Source organism: Primulina eburnea, chromosome 17, assembly GCF_022965805.1.
Source record: "Primulina eburnea isolate SZY01 chromosome 17, ASM2296580v1, whole genome shotgun sequence".
Taxonomy (NCBI): domain Eukaryota; kingdom Viridiplantae; phylum Streptophyta; class Magnoliopsida; order Lamiales; family Gesneriaceae; genus Primulina; species Primulina eburnea.
In genome coordinates, this window is record NC_133117.1 from 1,045,652 (window position 1) to 1,063,610 (window position 17,959).

General features: G+C 36.0%; 4 protein-coding genes across 6 annotated transcripts; 1 reads left to right on the forward strand and 3 right to left on the reverse strand.

Annotated features, from left to right (window-relative positions):
* Positions 1 to 121: 121 nt before the first annotated feature.
* Positions 122 to 986, reverse strand: LOC140818154 (uncharacterized). The gene has a single exon (XM_073178025.1). It carries the CDS (start codon positions 857 to 859, stop codon positions 422 to 424), a length of 438 nt encoding a protein of 145 aa, XP_073034126.1. The 5' UTR covers positions 860 to 986; the 3' UTR covers positions 122 to 421.
* Positions 987 to 2,029: 1,043 nt separating this feature from the next.
* On the reverse strand, positions 2,030 to 5,598 carry LOC140818693 (damage-control phosphatase At2g17340-like). The gene is given in 13 exon segments (XM_073178732.1): positions 2,030 to 2,369; positions 2,584 to 2,660; positions 2,765 to 2,827; positions 2,903 to 2,977; positions 3,310 to 3,354; positions 3,479 to 3,607; positions 4,419 to 4,456; positions 4,459 to 4,485; positions 4,488 to 4,557; positions 4,921 to 4,977; positions 5,074 to 5,128; positions 5,251 to 5,316; positions 5,405 to 5,598. Coding segments are annotated over 13 exon segments (993 nt in total). The 3' UTR covers positions 2,030 to 2,272.
* A 2,918-nt stretch (positions 5,599 to 8,516) lies between these two features.
* LOC140817748 (casein kinase 1-like protein HD16) lies at positions 8,517 to 14,417 on the forward strand. The gene is given in 18 exon segments (XM_073177516.1): positions 8,517 to 8,909; positions 9,509 to 9,959; positions 9,961 to 9,978; positions 10,164 to 10,289; positions 10,380 to 10,453; positions 10,545 to 10,614; positions 10,682 to 10,737; positions 10,884 to 10,955; positions 11,080 to 11,174; positions 11,276 to 11,342; positions 11,420 to 11,549; positions 11,642 to 11,860; positions 11,959 to 12,089; positions 12,800 to 12,974; positions 13,076 to 13,166; positions 13,410 to 13,567; positions 13,667 to 13,855; positions 14,032 to 14,417. Coding segments are annotated over 17 exon segments (2,118 nt in total). The 5' UTR covers positions 8,517 to 8,909; positions 9,509 to 9,572; the 3' UTR covers positions 14,092 to 14,417.
* A 526-nt stretch (positions 14,418 to 14,943) lies between these two features.
* Positions 14,944 to 17,178, reverse strand: LOC140818551 (glutamate dehydrogenase B). Of its 3 annotated transcripts, none has more exons than XM_073178546.1 (8): positions 16,973 to 17,178; positions 16,687 to 16,798; positions 16,486 to 16,599; positions 16,106 to 16,402; positions 15,910 to 16,026; positions 15,563 to 15,813; positions 15,404 to 15,479; positions 14,944 to 15,317 (listed from the first exon to the last, which is right to left on the reverse strand). In XM_073178546.1, exons 2-8 carry the CDS (start codon positions 16,792 to 16,794, stop codon positions 15,045 to 15,047), a joined length of 1,236 nt encoding a protein of 411 aa, XP_073034647.1. In that variant the 5' UTR covers positions 16,795 to 16,798; positions 16,973 to 17,178; the 3' UTR covers positions 14,944 to 15,044. The 3 variants fall into 3 exon arrangements, with proteins under 3 accessions (XP_073034647.1, XP_073034648.1, XP_073034649.1); XM_073178547.1 differs by having other exon boundaries at positions 17,006 to 17,175; XM_073178548.1 differs by having other exon boundaries at positions 16,687 to 16,905; positions 16,973 to 17,175.
* Positions 17,179 to 17,959: the final 781 nt, after the last annotated feature.

Genomic DNA, 17,959 nt, shown 5'->3' on the forward strand with positions numbered 1-17,959 from the left:
AGATATATCAGTTTATTAATATTTTTAGAATTTTTCCGTGTGCAAAAAATAAAGTCCCGCAAAAAATAACCGAATCCCAACTGTTTTACTCGGAAAAGCAAAAAATAAATAACAAAAGTAATAATAAAAATAAAAACACGAACACCGCCGACAAATTTGTCTGACAAAAAACTGAGTATCCTACACTCCGTTTGCATACACATACGAAGAACATCAAATTAGCTGAGATTACAATAAAACAATCTTCATTTTAAGCAAGAATAGAATAAATGGAATTCATATACCAATCACACCCCACGACACGCCGATCGATCGATACATTGGCTGGGCAGGACTTGGAAGAATCTGCTGGATTGTGAATTTTTTTGATTTTGGGTTCACAATGTGCAGGCATATTATGTATAGGACGATTCCTTGATGATTAGATGGAGCGCATGGTCTGGGGGAGGCCGACGTCGCCCGAGCGGGAGAGTTTGCGGCGGAGCTGGGAGGTGACCTTGAAGAAGACATGGCGCCAGCTGCCCTTATTGTGGAACCCGATGGTGGTGGTCTCCTCCTCGTTCATCTCCAGATCTGCCGCAAAGGCGGGCTTCCTGGAGAGGATCCAGCCCCACCCCCAATCCCACCACTTCCTTATGGAGTCGCCGGCGTTCTCTCCCAGGGAGGAGAGCGACTTGGAGCGGCGGAACGCCCATGCCGCGGCTGCGGGGGGAGAGGGCTGGATCTTGAGGTTGAGGGAGAGAGATGAGAGCCTCCGCCGGATCCCAGGTCGCTGCTCCTGAAGCCCTGGCTCCGACACCGGGAGTGATTGCGAACCCTGCTGCTGCATCATCTTGAAAACGGACCTGCAGCTCATCATTCTCCACTCTCTGAGTCGAGGTTGAAGAGGAGAGAATGGATCAAGAGGCTAGTTGGTATGCATTGTTCACAGCTACGAGACACCCTGTTTTATTTGGATTTCACACAATACCAACCATGTGTTTACCCATTAACCATCCTTTAGCTATCAACGTTTTTATTAATCAATCTTTATGATCGAGCCAGAAAATCGAGGTCGAGAAAATAAAAAAATATATAAATATTTTTAGCTCTCTAGTCGATAAAATTAAAAACTCGTATCGGTATCGACTTTTTAAACTTGAAACGAGATATTATATTCGAGTTTTTATGTTATATAAGTTTGAAACAAAATATTAGGTTCGATTTTATATGCGGAAATATTTAAGTAAAGATCTCAAATTACTTCTAAAACGCTTCACCCCATGTTACTTTATTGGCTAAAAATACTCGGAAATTGGAAAAAATTACGACACAACTTTTTAGGAAAAACTCAAGCTTTGGCCCGTTAAACACGGGCTTTGGATTACGTTAAAGTCTCACGGGGGCCCTTTAATCGCACTTAAAGGGAAGAAATTTTGGATCGGTTTAAATTTTATGTGATAATTATTTATATTTGTTTCAACGTTAATAATTATTTGTCCTTCTATACTTTCCAACATATTTTGTCTCTTATAAATTTTTGGCAAAAATTTGTGTGAAACGATCTCACGAATCGTATTTTGTAATGTACATATTTTATTTGGGTCATCAATGAAAAATTATTACTTTTTATGCTAAGAATATTACTTTTTTATTGTGAATATCGGTAGAGTTGACTCGTCTCACAGATAAAGATTCATGAGACCGTCTCACAAAAGACCTGCTCTAATTATTTTTTGAGGGAAAAAACAGTTATTTGGTACAACACACAGATTTTTAAATTTTACGACCAACATAATATCTTAATTATTCTATGGTTTTTTTAAACTAAGCTTTCACATCTTGATTCATGATATATATATATATATATATATATATATATATATATATATATATAAATACTGTATTAAATTATTTAAAATAAATTTAATCATTTATTCAAAATTTCACTTTAAAAATTCATCAAGCTGATCTTTATAAACTTACATTGTATTGGAATGGAGGAAATATGTATCATATGATTTATGTCATTTTTTTACATACACCTGAATTTTTTTTATTTAAATATATTTCATTAGATATCATTCATGTCAATATCTACATATGAACTTAAAAATAAAAGACACGATTCCTTAAACTCAAAGTTTGTCCCTTGGAAAAATCCAAACGAGGCAAGACACGATTGGCAGTTCCATCTAGACTCGAAGACCGCAAGTTATAATAGCCCAAAAAAACTTCAGAGAAATAGTAGGACAACCATGATCTCGTGATAAAATTTGGGCAATTTCAGATGCTAGGTAGATATGTTTAGGCCATGTACTGGTTGGAACTTGAAGATTGCAATCGTATAGACGTCTTCCCAGGAACTCGCGACCGCTTCACCTGAATTGCTGATTAAGAGATAAATACATATCCATCAGTAGCAACCTACGAGAGTATTCGAAGGGAGTTAACCTTACCATAGCAATTTTCAAGGAATCACATTTAAATATTGCATAGAGGTTCGTCTCTATTCCACGGCGGCCTGACCAAAAAATATCAAGGTAAAGTATGTGAGGCTCAGAAAATTTAGTCATGTTTTGTAATAACTTGGTAAGAACTTACCATCCCTTCCAAAATCCAAGGTCCGCATCACTTGCTAGGTAGGAAAGTTCTTGTGATACGCTGGTAAGATCAACAACCTGTTATAACATTAAACCATACTGAAATATATGTGGAAGGCTCATTTCAAGAAACAAAGGCCCGAAAAAATTAAGAAAAGGATTTTTTGCAGGCAAATCATTGCCAGAATGGGCAATGAAAAATTTGAAGTGTCAACTCCCAGAAGCTTCCTATTCTCATCCTTCAACTGTGCATACAAACTTTTGGTGACAAACTCAACCTTCTGACTATAATAGCACAAATACTATAACAACTATACTACCTTTGCTAAAACTTCAATCAGTTCGGTGTATAATATGTCATTGATAGAAGGCAAGTCATTGGCAGCCAATACAACCTGCAAAAAAAGAAATGTGTTCCCCCTTGAAAGACGAAAACAATTTTTGTCCATGTCTAAGATAGGATGTATACGTTCATATATAATACATACGTACGTACGATATATGTATGTATATATGTATGTATGCTCTGTGCTCATTTTCTCACTCCTGAGTCTTGACTAATTAATCTATAAGTCACCTGATTTCTGCATCACCGCAAGGGAATAAAAGATAATTGCCAGGAATTTCTCTCCAATCAAGATAAAATCTTTACTTCTACTTTCTTGGTAAAAATATAGGCCAAACACTTGACCGACAAGCAGTAAAAAATGAAACCAGGCCTGTATACCATGTCGTAATAGCTCTCTTGCAAATGGCAATCCCAAAATAATATCTGCACCAGAAATAGCTACAAAGATTACAGCTTGTGCAATTGGAAAGCAAGCTAGAGAGAGTAAAATGTACATACATGATTGATGACAAAACCATTGCAGGTCAATTTATCCCCAGAAACTAACCTTATACCACGATTTTTTACCCCATTTTGATATAAAATTGCCCAAATCATCAATAACCCAGGGTCGTGGGACAAGGTTCTGACAGCTAGCTTGATAGGACATACCATGCTTTGCAAACAAGTCCCCTAGCTTCGAGAGTTCAAGTGAGTTGACAAATTATTTCACGTCATTCAAAGGCTGAGAAATTAACCCAACCAGATAACTTAAAACACAGACCGAGGAATTATTCCAACCGAATAAAGTAAATGCAGGCTGAGGAATCAATCCAACTCCAACCATATAACTTAAATGCCAGTATGCTACCACTGTGCATGCTTCTGAACTTGAAAACCGCGAAGCTTTTTATGAATGCATATAATTAAATAGGGATTTCAATATAAAATCAGTGTGGTGGTTTTACAACAGCGTGGCAATAAGAAGTTTGAGTCTTCCACATTTTCTGAAAGACTGCAGGATAAAAAACAACACACTGTGCTCCAAAGAAAAACAACACTCTGAATCAGATTTCCATGCACAGGCTAAAACCTAGTCCGAAATCCAAGTTGTGGTGAATAGTGTCGAAAGTTAAAAATTTATACGTTGAATTGAAATTTATTAGAATCTTTCAACATCAAATTCATAATGAGGTGAGAAAATAAAACGATGATGTCAGTGAAGCTCCAGAAATTTTCAGTTTCTTCAGGGACGATCCACTGCAATCAGGAGATAGAGGCTATAATCTGATATACCTACAAATAAATTTTTAAAAAACTGAAGCTAATTGTGGAATCTATTGTTGCTAAAAAAATGCAAAGGTGTACGAGAAAATAATTGTTCCATAAAAATCAATCATATGATCATGTGGTCATGATAACTAGTTTGCATCAAATGACCATAAACACGATATTCCAACAAAAACGGTGCTCAAGTTCTGCAAATCTTAGCTGAGAGGCTGATATACCTGAGCTGAGCCAAGAACAAATATGTAGCCAGCAAACATCCTCTAATCAAATTCTCAATACGCTGGCTTCATCTTCTATGGCATCATTAAGATGAATAACATCCTTAAACAGGGATATCGCCTTGGCATTCTCTTCATCCTATTATTGAAAAAATTTATCTTGTTTCACTCATTTTTAAGCAGAAGTATAACAGAGAAGGAAGTAAAATATAAAGCTCAACTGAGAACTGCTTCATCAAATGCAGAGGAGTTGATATGCGTCTAGGTGCTATCACGGTAAATGGCCAAAATTATTAAAAATAATTATTTTAATTTTTTTAAAAAACGGACAACCATTGTCTGAAGAAATACTCAAGGTGAATTTGTCCCTCAATTACAAATTTGCTTTTCTCACAATCCACGAAGTTGATTACAGCATCAAACTCATAATCTCGAGGTCTAAGAGAATAAAGCTGGTGTTATTAGTTATCAGACTGAAACGGACATGGAGAATATTCCTGACCTCGACCTTCTTGAATATATCTCCGAATCCCACCTCTCCAAGGACTTGCTCACGAAGCTGATAACAATTCGTTGCGAATAGAAAAGATTGAATATACAATATAACTTGAAAACTTAACAGAATAGCTCGATTTTACAAGAGCCATTGGCATACAATGCAATCAGGCGGGCCACTATGACTTTCGGGATCTTTCTTCAAGTCCTCCAGTTATATCTAGAGAGGGTTGGTACATAAAGCAGTCAAGAAAATCTAAACAAAATAAATGCAACCAATTGAGCACAGGAATCTCGTGTGTCAGTGGTTGAACTAAATACACAAGCCAGATACTACCTTTGACCGAACTTTTCAGCTTTGGCGGGTACATCGGTCACCGAATCGTCACTCTCAGCGCGATTCCTGCATATTCATCCATAATCACAAGCATCAATCATGGCAAACAAATATGACAAACAGATGGGGAGAAGATAACGACAAATTAACATACGGATAAATGAAAAAGAAAAGGAAAGTCCACGTACCGGAAAGAGGGGATGGAATTGGCGAAGAGATTGATCCAAGAGAGCTCGGTGGGGTGGTGTTCTTAGGATTGTCGGGAGGGAACCCGTAGGGAATGGTGCAGGCTCTGTAATTTTGCTCCATGAACACCGGCAGCAGCACCATTTCCCTCGATTTCACCATGCCGAATTCTCGAGCATACCAGATTGTCCCGAATTATTTGAAAATGTAGTTTGAGGTATCATTAAATTACTTGTAAGCATAGACACACGTAAATCAAATTTTGATCTGTAATATAGTTTTATATTGGTATATAATAAATTTTTATATATGAAATATAATAAGTTTGTTGTATTTTTTATGTTATTTTTTAATAATTAATTTATAGTAATAGCTTACAGTGTAATTTGACATAGATAATATCGAAAATAAGTTGTAATAACAATTTTGAGAAAAAAAAACGTTTGTATAAAAGCAATTTGAAAAACAAAATATGATATCTTTTATGTGACATATTATTTATTGCAAAAACGTGTGTGAGACGGTCTCACGGGTCGTATTTTGTGAGACAAATATCTTATTTGGGTCATCCATGAAAAAATATTACTTTTTATGCTAAGTGTATTATTTTTTATTGTGAATATCAGTAAGGTTGACCCGTCTAACAGATAAAGATTCGTTAGACCGTCTCACAAGAGACATACTCATTATTTATATAATAATAACAGTAGATTATTAACCTAATTGGTTATATTACCCTCTCCGGGATTAAATTATGTGATGTCTTCAACTTCTCGTTTTCTAATTTTTTTGACCGAATTAATTACATTTAAGTTTTGAATTTGATATCAGTCTTAGTATGTTTTAAGTTTTCAGCCTATTGTTTTCTGAATTTGGAAATATTATAAATATTTTTTTATGTTTTGAAAGGAAACATTTTAATTGTATGATGAAATAATTTTATTTTTTCAAATATTATAATTTTATTTTAAAGTAAATTATATAATTTTAGGATATAATATAATTATGAATTAGTTTGGAAACAAATTAAACAATATTCTGTAAAAAAGTTATGAAAGTTTATAGAAAGATATTTTTTATATTATTTGAACATAATGAGAATATATTTATCGGGATATTAATATTTCAAAATTTTGAATGATAGTCACGTGTTTGGTTACGTTGTTGGATAACACATATTCGATTTTTTTATAATAAAAAAAATAAGAAGCATATATTTCATTATGTTGTCGAGACAATTATTTCTCAAATCCATGACGTGTGTAACAAATATTAAAATTCAACAAAATTTAATCAAGATTATCCAAGGAGTTACAATATTTTTTGTGTAATTTTCAATTTATTTTCAATTGAGAGAGATAATATTTTTTCATAGACAATAAGATATATATGACCTTATATTATGTGATTCAATTAATAAAAATATCGATTTGATGATGTCAAAACTCATATCGTACACTCAATCGATATAATCAATGATTGTGCATATTGTTAAAAGCATGTTTGTTACAAATATATGTTTTCCTTTTATATAATCATATACTCGTGTGAAATATTTTCAATGGTATCGTAAAAAAAGAAAAACAAACTATTAATATTATAGTTGATAAATTATTCTTTTTCATCTATTGATTTTTTTCATTGATATATTTTTTGCTCGACTCGAGTTCATCGCGGTCTACATATCGAATAGTTGATGGTGTTTCGTATTACTTGCAAAATTATCAAGATATTCCGATCAGATTTTATATAATGGTTTCTCAAACAAAATATTTTTCTTCACTTCCATATGCTCGGTTCTCTGTTTTTTGATGGAATCGCTACAGGACTCAAGTTAGCAATATAGAAAAATATGTGAAACAGTGGACAAGGACATATATGGAATACATTGTTGTGTCTATTTTGGACGTATCATCTAGTTATAAAGAGATAACAAGTTGTTGCTTTTCAACCAAGAATATAATTATGTCTCGTCAAGACTGATGTGTTATAGTCCAATTTAATTATTCGGATCGTTGTTAAACCCCAAATTGTTTCTAAAGATTAAGCTCGTTAGACGATTCTAAAAGATTTATAAATAGAAAAAGATTCTCATTATTCAATATATACTTTCATTTTTTTAATGTTTAAGCTCCCTAACTTTCATAGCACTTTTTTAAATTATTTTATGACTTGAGCGTCAAAATGTCTACGTCGGGTAACCCTTGACACCTCTGATGTTTATTCGTGACATAAGTGATAATTTACAATTTTTGCTCTCTACGGGATACTTGAACTCGTTTACGAGCTAGTAACTTGACTATCGATCTACGATTACTTAGATCCACTTAAAAGCTTGCAGAATAATCCTGAAAATTATGTTTTTGACTTTAATATATGTTAACTAAATTGATTGTGTCGATCATCATTCCTGATTATCTTCATGAAAAGAACATGTTATTCATGTTCATGGTTGTCACAATGAGAGGTAGTTTGGTTGAGAGAGACGATGTCAGGTCGATTGAAGTGTAGATCCCAATTCAATCATAATTTGAGAATCCCATGCCAATCAATGAATGTCGACAATCGACCTTCAATCGCCAATATGGAAAACACTTATTACACTACTTACCTAGTTTAACCATTGTACTAACTATTGTTGTATGTCAAAATACAAGATTAAAATCACTTACTTTTGACAAAAGTTAAATATATGAACTCATAAGTCTATTAGATCTATTTTGAGCTGATATGTGAGATGAGTTAATCAAGTCTATATTTATAATATAATAAATAATATTTTTTCGTCGATGATTCAAATAAGAGTTTCGTATCACAAAATTGATTAATGAAACCGTTTTACAAAAATTTTGTGTATCACAATTCAAACGATATATTATCTACTACAGTTATATATATATATATATATATATATATATATATATATATTGATTTAAAGGAATATAAGTCAATGTCATACAAAATTATTTGTAAATTAAAATGTCTTAGATATTATTAGAACAAGTTTTATATAATAATAAAAATAAATAAATATATATAAAAAAGGGAAAAAAAAAAGAAGAAGAAGGAAAAACAGTGATGATAAAATTGGACACACAAGTTGAGATAGGGCAGGCAGCATTATATAGACGCCTGCCTGTGCAGTGTGAAAAACAATAAAAGGGAGACTCCGCCACGGCCGAGAAGCAATCGCGACGCACCGCTCTATCCCAAATCAAAGTCTTATATTCATCTAACCCTTCTTCGATTTTTCCTACCCAGATGTTGGTATCCTTAATGTTGGATCCTTTTTGGTCTATATCTGTATAAGATTACCCAATTGTTCTTGTTTTTTCGACCAAAAAAAGGAGGTTTCTTTGAGAGGAAAATATGTTTGGAGAGTTTTTTCAGAAGATCTGCTGTGGATCGGTTGATTTTTTCTAGTTATTGCTGTCGATTATCTACGATCCTTCTGCTTTTATCTATTTCAGAAGGTACGATTAGATTAGTGTCTGCCTTCTTGTTTATTCGTGGATAATTATTAATTAAGCAATCAATTAATATGTCATGATGTTACTGTCTTTCTTGAATTTACGTGAATTATTGCTTTTAGCTTTGGTTTAAGCTCTTCTGGCTGGATATGTCATCGAATTAGATTTTTTTTCTCTCTTGTTCCTTATTAATTCTACGTGAGGAACTATTTTGTAACTTATTCCTTGCTATTTTGTTGCGACGATTTCTTGCAAGGACTTAATGATTCACCTTGTATGTTTTGTGGATGTGTCATTTATCTGAAATTTACTTGCTGCCTTGCTTATTGAAGAAATCGAGATTTGGAACCCACCGAATACAGTAATTCATTCATGTCCTCAACCACTGCTAAAATAATATAGATCCCGCGTCTTCATCGTGTACCCATTCCAAAGAGGAAGATACATCTTTCAAATATGCTGCATTTAATTGTCTTTGGCTCATTTTTGTTCCACCTCTAAAATTTAACAATTTATTTTCTTCACGTGGACTTTGTCAATTTTTCTCTGTCCTCTGATTTTATGCTAATTTTACTTTACTTCTTTGGGATACTTCTTAATAGGGCTGCTGAAGATTCTGAACAGAAGGTGGGGCAGTGAGTGGGAGGTGATTTTGCATGGGTGACGATGCCGGAATTGCGTAGTGGAGCACGGAGATCAAAACGGCTTGTTGATCTCCAGCCTACTCATCAACCCACTAATCCAGAAGAGAATTGTCTTACACCTGTTCAGAATAGAACGAGAAGGAGAGGCAGAGGTAGAGGGAATGCAGCTGCTCTAACTAAAGGGCCATCTGCAGTAACACCAGCTAGGCCAACTGCTGCTGGTCGAGGTCGGGGCATTAGGTTGATTGATTTAGACCCAGAGCCACCTTGCGAGGTTCTTCCGCAACCTGTTGGCATTGGTGCTGGGGAGCAGCCTCTCAACATAATAGAGGGTGTTGAAGATAAGAAAGTTGGCATGGAGGGTGGGAGTGCGGATAAAGTAATGGGAGTTGAAGAAGAAGTGAGCGCTTACTCCAGTACCAGATAGGGTAATTTTCAATTTCTTTTCATACCCAATAATGTTGCGTGAAAATCTTGTTATGATCCGTTATTGATGGATCATTGGAATTTAAACTTCTTGAGATTGAATGATTTCTTTTCCTGTTATTTATTTATTTAGTTCATTTCACATTTTAGCAGCATTCTTAGTGATGAGTGCATTTTGTTGGTTCAGGTACAAGTGGGCAATTCTCCCATGTATAAGACAGAAAGGAAACTAGGTAAGGGTGGATTTGGCCAAGTTTATGTTGGCCGAAGGGTAAGCGGTGGCACTGAAAGAACAGGACCAGATGCAATCGAGGTATAGCCGAGCACCTGTTTTCGACAGTTGGAGAATTTTCAGCAACCTCTCTTTTTCTGAATTTAATTAGTGTGGATTATCATTTTCTAGGTCGCACTTAAGTTTGAACACCGAAATAGTAAAGGCTGCAATTATGGCCCTCCATATGAATGGCAGGTGTACAAGTGAGTTCATTGTGTTCTTAAATAGAGGATGTTCTCATTTCTTTTCATTACAACTATTGACATCTCTCCTTTTGTCTTATTTATGGAAAAGCACGTTGAACGGTTGCTATGGGATTCCATGGGTTCACTACAAGGGTCGTCAAGGAGATTTTTACATCTTGGTGAGTTTTGATTGTATTTTTCGCGGTGGACTTTTCAGCATGATCTCAAAGAAATATTCTGTTTCAGGTCATGGACATGCTTGGACCCAGTCTTTGGGATGTTTGGAATTCCTTGGGCCAGTCGTAAAGATCTCTCTCTTTGCCTGCTTTCCTCCCTCTTTCTGTTCAACTTGTTAATGCGTGTTGCGTTTTCAAACGTGCAACGAAATAGCTGTTTTATTGTTTCCATGCCGATTATTTCTTTGTTTAATTATTATCACTTTGAGCAGAATGTCTCCAAATATGGTGGCCTGCATCGCTGTTGAGGCTATATCCATTCTTGAGAAGCTTCATCTTAAGGGGTAAAACCTTACATTTTTTAATATATATAATTATGTGTTGGCTACCTGATATTCTTCTTGCTTTACGTTACATTCCTCATTGGAAGACTGTTGATTACCTGTACCCTCCCTTTCACTGTTCTAGATTTGTGCATGGAGATGTGAAGCCGGAGAACTTTTTACTTGGTCTACCTGCAAGCGCTGATGAGAAAAAGCTGTATCTCATTGATCTTGGTTTGGGTATGATGCTGCTTTTCATATCCTTTTACTCTGTTTGATGACTGATTGACCATCTAATTTGATTAGTGAGCTTTATATTCGTTAATTCCTCAATAATGCAGCTTCCAAGTGGAAAGATGCATCATCTGGTCAGCATGTTGAATATGATCAGAGGCCAGACATATTCAGGTTTGTGAAGTTCATGCAACATTTTAACAAGAGCTATGCTTGTTACGAACCAACAAACTCTATTGGTCTGTTAACAGAGGCACAATAAGATATGCTAGTGTACATGCACATTTGGGCCGCACGGGAAGCAGGAGGGACGATCTTGAGTCATTAGCCTACACGCTGATATTTCTTATTAAGGGAAGGTTACCTTGGCAAGGCTATCAGGTCAATTGATATGACTGTTACTAGTTACCTGTGACAGCTTATTCCATTTTTGTGTAATTTGTTGTTTACTCTTCTTATTCGAATGATTGCAGGGTGACAACAAAAGTTTCCTAGTCTGCAAAAAGAAAATGGCTACGTCTCCAGAGTTGATGTGTTGCTTTTGCCCCGCTCCATTTAAGCAGTTCCTTGAGGCTGTTACTAATATGAAGTTTGACGAGGAGCCAAATTATCCAAAACTGATATCTTTTTTTGAGTCTCTCATTGAACCATGCACATCATTGAGACCAATACGAATTGATGGAGCACTCAAGGTAACATTTTAGTAGAGAAGGTGTACTGTATTTGATTTTTTTTTGTTTGTATTCGTTTAGAAAGCATTTGTGTTAAATTAATTTTGATCTTTTATTAGGTTGGGCAAAAGCGTGGGAGGATGCTCATTAACTTGGAAGAAGATGAGCAACCAAAGAAGAAAATACGCCTTGGTAGCCCAGCTACTCAGTGGATTTCAGTTTATAACGCTCGGCGACCCATGAAACAGAGGTACATAACTTTGGATTTGCTTATAAGCTTGTTCTTTCGTGCCTTTGCTATTTTTCGTTCACTTATGGATTTTTATTCTGCTGCTTCGCAATTTATATCTTTGAAACGAATGCTGGAACTCTGATATTTGAGTGAGTAATCTTTTAGCTGATGGTTTTTATTTGTGAATTTTGATTTAATTTAGGCATTTGACCTTTCCTGCTTGTAATTTACTTCTTCAATTTTCTTTTATGTGGGGCCATCTATGTCAGTGGCTTAGTGTTTAGAAGAGTGTGCCCATGTTTAAAAGTTTCATCAAAAGTATGCAACAATGATTTAGTGGACGATAAAGCTTCTGGAGACTTGGAGTTATTTTGTTTGTTTTTTTTAGTTGTTCATTGCATGTGTCCTTATATTTCTATGTGGATTTTCAATTGCTTAGATACTTTTCGTTTGTTCATTTCATTTATTCAAGGTTTTTTGGGAAATTACTGTACTTGAATTTGTTTATACTTGTAGAATTTGAATATCTGAAAATCTTTAACTTCTGGAAAGTGATAGAGCAATTGAAATTCCTGTTGACTGATACATCAATTGCTGTTTCCATTAACATGAAAGATTGAAGATTCTGACCTAGATTGTTTCTCATCCTTTATTGTACTTCCTATCTCTGAGATTGCTGTCCAATTTGCAATTTTTCTTTCCGTGAAGAAGTGTTTGTATTTGTGTAGATACCACTACAATGTCGCGGATTCAAGGCTCCGTCAGCATGTAGAGAAGGGCAATGAAGATGGGTTGCATATTAGCTGTGTGGCATCAGCTTTAAACCTCTGGGCCTTGATAATGGATGCTGGGACAGGTTTCAGTTTGCAAGTGTATGAGCTTTCTGCTGTCTTTCTCCACAAGGTTGTTTATCCAACCAAAATTCAGCTTTATGACTTCTTGTGTCACGTCCTAACTTGGTACTGTTTCGTATCCCGACAATGATGTTTTCTGGGTCTTAATAGGATTGGATCATGGAGCAGTGGGAGAAAAATTATTACATCAGTGCAATTGCTGGTGCAGCTAATGGAAGTTCACTGGTGGTTATGTCCAAAGGTGGGTTGAAGTCTTTCTTTTGCTGTCATTTGTGTCTTATGTGGCTCACTTTCATTTTTTCTCGTGCTATTTTGGACTGTGTAAAGATGTGTTATTTGGTGAAATACTAAAGGCGTGTTCTCTTTTGTATATTCTTGCCCTGCTCCATTCTGACCACCAATAGCTTCTCATATAACATGTAAGATTTTGTGCACGATGCTTCTGATCTAATATTTTTGCTTTATGCTCTCGGGAATTTTTCAGGAACTCCTTACACCCAACAGTCGTATAAAGTTAGCGAATCATTTCCATTCAAGTGGATTAATAAAAAATGGAAGGAAGGTTTCCATGTGACATCCATGACTACCGCCGGCAGTCGCTGGGGTGTTGTAATGTCCAGAAATTCTGGATATTCTGAGCAGGTAAAAAACTTGATTAGTAAGTTTAACAGAGTCAAACAGAGGAATTCCTGTACTTTGAGTGATTCTTCGATGTTTAAGTAATGTGCCGGTGCTTCTTAGGTTGTGGAGCTTGATTTTCTCTACCCTAGTGAGGGAATACATCGTCGATGGGAAAATGGCTACAGAATAACCTCCATGGCTGCTACGGCTGATCAAGCAGCCTTCATACTTAGTATACCCAGACGTAAAATCATGGATGAGGCTCAGGAGACCCTTCGCACATCTGCCTTCCCTAGCACTCACGTAAAGGTAATAGCTGCTCGTCTGATAAATTCTTTGCAGATCTTTTAGGATACACATTGGTTTGGAGTACAGTTTGGCCTGGAAATATATATTACATTGGAGAATTTTGACAATGTTTAACCCAATCAGTTCACAAACTTGAAGGTATGAGCACCTGATATTCCTTTTGATTTTGTTTGCAGGAGAAGTGGTCCAAAAATCTCTACATAGCATCAATATGCTACGGTCGTACCGTTTGCTGAAGGTGTTTTGTAATGTACACTGGTGCTGAAGATGACAAGATAAATTTTTTTGGAAGCTCATATTATTTGGCTCCGATTTTGATTACCATGTGTGTATTAGGTTCTCTACTCCTTTGTCTCGAAAATCGTTTTATGTAACTGTAAAATTTACTGCCTCCGTTTCTGCTAAATGCAAAATGACATGATAGTTCAAACGCAGAGAGGGGGAGGAATATTGTGATTGACCTTTACCCAAACCCGACCCTTGATTATGTGGCAGCTTCCCGTTTTACATTGAAATTGGTAATGTATGTCAAGTGGACCTCTACTTCGTTTAATCTTTTTTTCCCTCAAAATCAGAATGACATTAATTTCCCCTCTTCTGCACCTCAAAATTTGCATGGGTTTTTCAAGATCTTCATGAATAATTCCAGATTTACTTGGATTCGGTTATGTATTCTTCCTATCTTATTGCGAGTGCATCGACTGCCAAGATCAAAGGAGTTGAATTTAATGTTGGGAAATCATTTTAATTACTAACCCAAGAGGATAGTCGTATGCTGATGTCTACCAACTTATGTGTGCATACACGTGAATACTTTGAGGTGTGCGGGCACTCTTTATAGATGTATCAGTGATTGGAAGTTGATGCCATGTAGAAAGAGAGTCGGGCTTTCAATTGAATAAAGTGGGATCATATCCTCATTTTAAGTTCAATTATTCTCTCCTCATATAATTGTTTTGTGCATTTTTAGAACTAAAGTTCAAGTATGTATCGGTTGAGATATAAAAATTTATCACAAACAACTAATACGTCGGTTGAGTCACTGGCGGGGAGACAGAATTTAATGATCTTGTAAGGGGGAAAGGAAATCAGCATATGGTAAAAATCTTATTATATTAATCGAGACAAAATTTGCCCAAAAGCAAATAAAGTTAAGGTGGACAGCAGTGTTTTTTAATTATATGAATGCTTATGCTTCCCACCCTCTGAGTACTGTGGCCCTGGCAACTCGGTTCACACCGAGGCAGAAGGCGCCCATTCTAAGATGGCAGCTAAGAGAGTTGCACATCTCTTTAACATCTTTGAATCCCTTTCTCATGTATGTCTTCAGCTCATTGTTCACTTTATCCTCGTCCCACATGAACCCTTGAATGTTTTGAACCCACTCGAAATAGCTAACCGTCACACCGCCGCTGTTTGCATATATGTCTGGAAGGACAACTACCCCCTTCTCAGACAATATCTGTGTATTGTTCGATGTCATAAGTTAATTATGCTGGAATATAATGACAAGAAAACACGTATGTATGTGTGTGTGTGTGTGTTTACCTCATCAGCCTCAGGATCAGTTGGATGATTAGCTGCTTCAATGATGAATTTGGCTTTGATATCTTTGGCATTGTCTCTTCATCCGAAAACAAATTAACACATCTTTCTGAAATAATACATAAACTTATGCTTATAAGTGAAAAGAATCAGAAATTCAACCTGTTGATCACCCCTCCAAGGGCTGCAGGGATAAGAATGTCGCAGTCCTCCACCAAAATTGAACTAGGATCAATGGAATCCCCGCCATCGAATCCTTTCACACCAGTGTTTTCTTTCGTGTGTTTCACAAGCCTTGGTATGTCAAGTCCATTTCTGTTCCTTACAGCTCCTGTGATGTCACTTACCGCAGTTACTATTCCTCCCTGCTCGCTAATAAGCTGAGCAGCCCAAGATCCTACGTTTCCAAACCCCTACAGGCACAGTATACCCATATCACATATATGCAAACATGCTGCTTTTTTTCATCTTTTATTAAAAAATTGAGCATATCCCTACTATGTATGTACCTGTACAACAACTCGTTGGCCTGCGATGGTCTTGCCATATTCCTCGAGTAGTGCTTGTGTTGCAAACAAGACACCTCTTCCTGTAGCTGCATCTCTGCCGAGGGATCCACCGAGATCCTGATGTACTCTTAATATGTAAATCATATAATAATGAAATATAACCAGTTTATTATGAGAGTTTGTGGGAGACACTTACAATGGGCTTTCCTGTCACTACTGCAGGTGAATAGCCATGAAACTTCGAGTACTCATCCAGCATCCAAGCCATTGTCTGCGGACCAGTTCCCATATCAGGTGCTGGAACATCCGTGTGAGCTCCAATGACGTCATGTATTTTTTGAGTGAAAACTCTGGTCAATCTTTCCAGCTCCGAAAGGGACAAAGCTGATGGGTTACATCCTATTCCTCCTTTAGCACCCCCATAAGGAATGTTTGCCACAGCAGTCTTCCAAGTCATCAGCTGTGCCAGGGCATTCACTTCATCTGGCTCAACCTGATCGACCCATGTACCACTACTATCAACAATCAATATCTACTTACTACTTAACTAATCAGCTAACAAATTTGTAATTTAACCTCTGGATGGTATCTGATGCCTCCTTTCATCGGGCCTCGAGCATTGTCGTGCTGAACCCTGAATCCCACAAAAGATGCCAAGCTCCCATCATCTTTTGGTATGGTACACTCAACCTGCACCACTTGCATTATATACATGCTCGCTCACAGCTTCATCAATTTGATATATTATATCAACAGCATCAGAGTTTGCAAGCTTACCTTGATTTCCCGAAATGGTATTAGTAAACTCTGTTCAAGTTTTAAGTCCAATCCCAACAGCCGGGCTGCCAGTTTGAAGTTTCGGTTGGTTGCTGCTAAGGCATTCATGATCCTTCAAATCACATATATAAACAAAGTAATGATCAGGAGAAGCACATCAGTGTAGATGGATTCATCACTTCCTATGATCCCAGGTAAGTAGTAGAAATTGGAATCTAACTGAACATGTATAAAATAATATACATCAACATAAAACTACACAAACATCAAACATGGTTGATCCTACCTTGAAATTAAACGAAACAGATCGATAACTCACCCGCAGCTAGCTTACTGGAAGTATAGATATGATGCGATCAATTATATCAAGTACTACTAGAATTATATATATGTCATATGTATATATATAGAAGAATCAGAATCATTCGATTCCAGTCTGAGGAATCTTGGCCCGTGCCCATATCCAAAAGTCTTGGGATACAGACTCGAAAGAATGGTTCCATCACAGCTATTAATAGAGCCAAGCATCCATACCAACTAGAACACATGTTTATCCAAGAATAATACATTTTCACATCGTATCCGATTCACCCACTTACTCAAAATTATATTTGCGTCATTTTTTCATGTGGGTCGCACACATATTAAATTTTACACTAACGTACCCAAAAATGGCTCAATATGATGAGTAGGTCTCTTGTGAGATGCAGGTTAACCCTACCGATATTCACAATAAAAAGTAATATTTTTAGCATAAAATTTAATGGATGACCCAAATAAGATATCTGTCTCACAAAATACGATCCGTTAGACATCTCACACAAGTTTTTGTCAAGATGATAGCGCTTTTGGAAACTTACAACTTTGCTTTTATCAGAATTTTGTCTCTGCCTTTTAGTAATCAACTAAAATTTGAATTGAGGCAAGTACTTAGGATGAGGTTTTTTTTTAATTTTTTATTTTTAAATGTGCATATATTTTTTGGGGGATAAAAATGTTAGACAATGTTATGGTTCTACAAGAAATATACTCTTCCGTCTGATTTGTTTTTCACACAAATTACAAAAATCATTAGAAAAACAAATTTACGTTCAAACATCATATTTATCCCAATTTAATTTATTCAAAAATGGTTTTACGTTTTCCAAAATCTAGTTAATAGGAGTAGGCAACTGACAAAAAAAAATGAAATCTATATAATTGAGCACAAAATCACTTCTTGCCGCACGAGTTAAATACGTGAGACGAATCTCCAATCCGATCAACATATGAA